Here is a 5,267-nt window from a genome sequence, read left to right as displayed (position 1 = left end):
AATTTTCAGTGAAGTTCCTACCAAATTGCAGTACCTAAACGTACTTTATTGTACTCTAATACATTTCCCAAAGTTTCAGCTCGATATTTTATTTACAAAAAAAGTTCTTACGTTCAAAAAAACATTCAGTGAACGGAAAAAGTGAGGTCGGTAATATAGGTATTTAGCTGTGTCACATGCCCTTAAAACTTAATTATTAAATTTTTGGTTAACAATTTTTTTGTCAGTAAAACTTAATTTTTTTAATTGCAAATTCAACTACATATTTCAGTTGAAGATTCATCATTTTAGTTTAAAACTCGTATTTTTTTGTTTCAACTATTTCAATTAAAATTTATGTATTTTCGATCTCTGAAGATCTGAAGTTTTAAGCAAAGGGCTTAAAAAAACCTTGTTTCTCTTTTATTTCTAGGCAATTGTTGATCGGTTTAACGACCAGAAAGATTGTCTGAAAATTCTCTTCCTCTCGCTGACCGCAGGCGGTCAAGGTCTAAATTTATTCGGTGCAAACCATTTAATTATGGTTGACAATCACTGGAATCCACAGCTTGAGAAGCAAGCTCAAGACCGTATTTATCGGTACGGGCAGGAAAAGAAAGTAAAAATCTATAAGTAAGTTTTTCAGATTATACATTTCGTTTTTTGATCTTGAATTAAAAATTTAATGTTTCATAACAGAAGTGAATTGGAATAGAAGTTGAAAATATTCTTTCCTTTTTTTAGATTCTTGTGCAAGGACACAATAGAGGAACGAGTCAAAGATCTTCAAGATCGAAAACTTAAACTAGCTGATGATATTTTGAATGGAATCAGTCTCACTTCTACGAAACTGACTCTGGAGGATCTGAAGCAGCTCTTCCAAATGCGATAGGTTTGTTTATAATCTAATTATTATAATCTGGAATAATTAGGGATACTTTTCGGTTAAAAAATCAACTCTTCTACGTAAATATTTATCATTTTTGTTGGAAAATTAATTTTTTGTTGGAAAATCAATTTTTTGTTGGTTGAAGATTGATCATTTTAATTAAAAATTCATTTATATTTTTGTTTCTTTGGTTGGAAAGGAATTTTTCGCCGAATATTTAACTTTTTTTTTAAATTGTTTATTCTTTGGTTTAAAATTATTTTCTTTTTTCATCAGAAAATCTAAGTATTATTCCAGTTGAATATTCCAAAATTTAATATAAAAACTCATCTCTGGTTGAAAATTAATTTTTTTTTTTAATACAAATTTAATTATTCAATTTCTGGCTTAAAAATGTCCTTTTTTAGTTGAAATTTCACCTTTTTTGGTAGAAATTATTCTTCTTGGTTGAAGATTCATCTTTGGGTCCGAAATTAAATTATTATTGTAAAAGATTCATAATTGAATCAAAAATTGAAAATGTAACTATTTTTTTGTGGAAAGTAATTTTTGTAACTAAAAATTTAACTTGCTCCAATTGAATATTCCATAGTTTTTGTTTAAAATTTATCTGTTTGATATAACATTAGTTTTTATAACTTAAAATTTATTTACCTAAGTTTTGGTTAACAATTAATCTTTTTTAGTAAAAATCAATTTTTTTAATGTTGAAAATTCAACTATTCCGGTTGAAGATTCATTTTTTTGAAAATACGTAATTTTTAATTGAAAATTATTTTTTTCAATTAAAATTCGAACTATTCCATTTTTGGTTGGAAAAAGATATTTTTTTTACTGAAAAATTTAAATATTTGTTTCAAAATTCGTTTATTTGGCAATTTTTTGTTCTGTTTTGTTAAATGATGTTTAAAATCAATGTCATGAACTAAAATAGATTTTTGCATTTCGCCGAATCACCACCATGAACATTTATTGTTTTTATCTAAAAATTCAAATTTTTGGCTGCAAATTAATGTATTTGTTGAAAATTGTTGAAAATCAACAGTTTTTTTTTACAATTTTTTATATTTTTTATTAAAAATGTTTTATTAGTAGACAATTCAAGTTATACTGAAAATTCGCCTTTTTTTGTTTCAATTAAACTGTTTTTTGATTAAAAATTAAAATATTTTTCCGTTGTAATATCAATTATCTACATTTTTCGTTTAGAATGTTAATTAAAAATTCATCTCCAGTTAAAACTTTAACGATTCAGTTAAAATTTTGTTTCTGGTTGAAATTAAATTTTTTATAAACTGAAAATGTAATTCAGTAGAAGACTATTCCAATATTTTTAGTTGAAAAATCATCTCGCTTGATCTTTTTTTTAACTAAAAATTTAACTTTTCAATTTTGTTTAAAAAATTATCTCTTTTTCTTAAAAAATTCAACTATTCCAGTTGAAGCTTCATCACTTTAGTTTATAAAATTCATTACTTTGAAAATCTAATATTTTTTTTAATTAGTATTTTTTTTTTTTGAAAATCAATTTTTTAAACTGAAATTGTAACTATTGTAGTTGAATATTTCATTATTTAATCTCACTTGATAAACATTACATTTTTTCACTAAAAATGTAATTTCAGTTTTTGTTTAAAAAATTATCTCTTTTTATTTGAAAATTCTTCTTTTTTTTAGAAATGAAAATTTGAAAATTTCTAACCAAGAAGATTAAATTTCTATAAAAAAGAGTGAACAAAAAAAGAAAAAGTCAAATTTCCAGTTTAAAAGAAGTAATTTTCAATTTAAAAAGACTAATTTTTAATGAAAGAGATGAATTTTTAACCCGAAAGGTGAATTTTCTACCAAAAAAGACAAATTTTTAACAAAATAGATGCATTTTCAACAAAATAAATAAATTTGCAATCAAGAAGATTAAATGTCTATGAAAAAATATAAATCTTCGAAAAAAATAAAATAATAAAATTTTTTGTTAAAAAAAAATATTTTTAACCAGATTTTGAATATTTAAAAGATTGTTCAACCAAAGATTTTCAGTTTAAAAAAATATTTTTTTTTTAACAAAAAGAAACTGATTTTCAATCAAAGAAATGAACTTAAAAACCAAAATTGTTAATTTTCTATCAAAAAATGTTAATTGTAAACTAAAATGTTCAAAAAATTTTAACCTTATAGTTGAATTTTCGACCGAAGAAATTAATTTTTAAACAAAAAAAAAGACATTTTTAAGAAAATAGTTTAATTTTTAACTAAAATAATAACTAAAATAGTTCAATTATCAAACAGATGAATTTTTAACCAAAAAGATTAAATTTCTGTCAAATAAGAAAAATTTTCCAAAAAAGGGAAATAGTTAAATTTTCAGTTAAAAAAATAATTTGCAATCGAACTATTCCTTATAAATTAGTATTTTGTTTCTTGAAAGTTAATTTTTTTTAACTGAAAATGTAATTCTTCCATCAATTCTTTAGTAAAACATTAATTTCTTAGCTAAAAATTTAACTAATTAATTTTTAGATGACGATTTATATTTTTTAGTTGAAAATTTGTGTAGTTTGTTAAAAAAAATCGTAATTTTGCTTTAAAATTTTACAGTTTCAGTCAAAGACATCGTTTTAATTAAAAATTCATCAGTTTGATTGGAAATAATTTTTTTTAACTGAAAATGTAACTGTTCCATTTTTTGTTTAAAAATGATCGTTTTTAGTTAAAAATTCAAGTATTCTAGTTCAATCTTCTTAATTTTAGTTGCAAATTAATCTTACTAGAAAAAATACTTTATATAATTTTGTTTGTAAAAAACAATTATTTCAACTAAAAATTTAATTATTCCACATTTAGTTGAAAACTGATATTTTTTAGTTAAAAATTCAACTATTTGATTGAAAGCGATCTTTTTTTCAGTTGAAATTCAACTATTTGTTTGAGGATTCACGTATTAAAAATTAATCTTTTTTGTTGAAAATGTAATATTGTTTTTTGAAAAGTTAGGCATTTAGAGCGTTAAAATAAAATTGGTAGAATTATTAAAATTCATGGATTTTGGAGACAAGAAGTGATTTTTTTATGTTCTTGGTATAATTGAATTATTTACTTAATTATATAGTTAACAAACTAAAAAAAAACATTTATAATAAAATCGCGAAATTTTTTCTGGGATGTGAGTAGATTTGGCAAATTTGAAAAATTTCTTATTTTTAAGCCGATTTGAAAATAAATTGGTGAATATTATACCAAAAAATTAAGAATTTTAACTAAACTCTTCCATTTTTTTCAGGCAGCTGCGGATTTGAAACTGTGCCGGGTAGCATTACAAACGTGTTTCGAAATAGATCCTACAAGACTGTAACTGAAAGACTATAATTTTTTTAACTGATAATAATTAAAAAAGAAGGCAGTAAAGTACAATTAAAATGATTTAAAGTGCAATTCCGTTTGTTTTATGTGAAGTAATAACGAATTTTATTTTCATGTTGAATCTAAATAATCGTTGTAAGAACTAAAATCAAATAATCTTAGACATTTATTGACTTAATTTGGTAGTAAATATTGTAAGTGGTAATTAATTAATAGTATAATCGTTTTGATGCTACCAAAAAAATCCTCTTGTGTAAAAGTTGACAATTAAACAAGTTTTTTTTTGTAGTTCAGTAGGTCGTTAAAATATATTAGATAGTTTACTTTTTTTATTATATATTTTCGAAATAATATTATGCCATTAAGTCGAATCTATTTCGGAAATAAGCTTTTAAATATTAACGAATTAAGTTTAAAAAAAACAACGCTTTCAGAGTTTAGATCGATATTTAGATAATTATTAATTATATTATAATTATATTATATTATTTGTTAATTATCTAGTATTTAAATATTCGCACTCTTTGTAAAGATTTGATTTAAACGGGAAAAATATTATAGAACGATAGTATCCGTTTGTCAGCGTCTTTGTAATTAATTACGTTATTTTTCGTAAATATATTACACAGTTGGTGGATTTACAAATTATTTGGTTATTATTTTTGAAATTAAACTAAAATTTTAATTTGGGAATTGAGAAATTTTTTAATATTGAACCTTTCGCTTTCAATATCTTTTTCAGGTAAATTTTAAACATTTTAAATTATTTCGATAGTTTAAAAACCATTCAGTTTAAGATTATTAATAATAATACTTGAAAGTTTGCTCTACAAATTCGTTCAGTAATAAAAGATTTTAACTCTAAACTTTAAAATGTTGAATAAATAAATTTCATAATTAAAATTAAATTGTTTAATTTATTCTAACGTTCAAAATTGACTTTTTAAATTTAAAAAATTGAATTATTTAAATTAATATTTAAATAATTTAAATCTGAACAATTCTGGATTTATTTTATATTTTTTCTATAATTTTAAGAATT

The 5,267-nt window shown here is 22.1% G+C and overlaps 1 protein-coding gene across 1 annotated transcript in view; it reads left to right on the top strand.

The window, feature by feature from the left end:
• The window catches only part of LOC117175343, an 87,692-nt gene extending 83,237 nt beyond the window's left edge, over positions 1 to 4,455 (top strand). The window contains exons 22-24 of the mRNA XM_033365050.1: positions 413 to 612; positions 724 to 871; positions 4,146 to 4,455. Of these exons, the coding sequence (XP_033220941.1) occupies positions 413 to 612; positions 724 to 871 (348 nt within the window). The 3' untranslated portion in view covers positions 4,146 to 4,455. The remainder of the gene's footprint in view (positions 1 to 412; positions 613 to 723; positions 872 to 4,145) is intronic.
• Positions 4,456 to 5,267: the final 812 nt, after the last annotated feature.

Source organism: Belonocnema kinseyi, chromosome 6 (genome assembly GCF_010883055.1).
Source record: "Belonocnema kinseyi isolate 2016_QV_RU_SX_M_011 chromosome 6, B_treatae_v1, whole genome shotgun sequence".
In the NCBI taxonomy this organism is placed as follows: domain Eukaryota; kingdom Metazoa; phylum Arthropoda; class Insecta; order Hymenoptera; family Cynipidae; genus Belonocnema; species Belonocnema kinseyi.
This window is presented reverse-complemented; position numbering and strand designations above follow the sequence as displayed.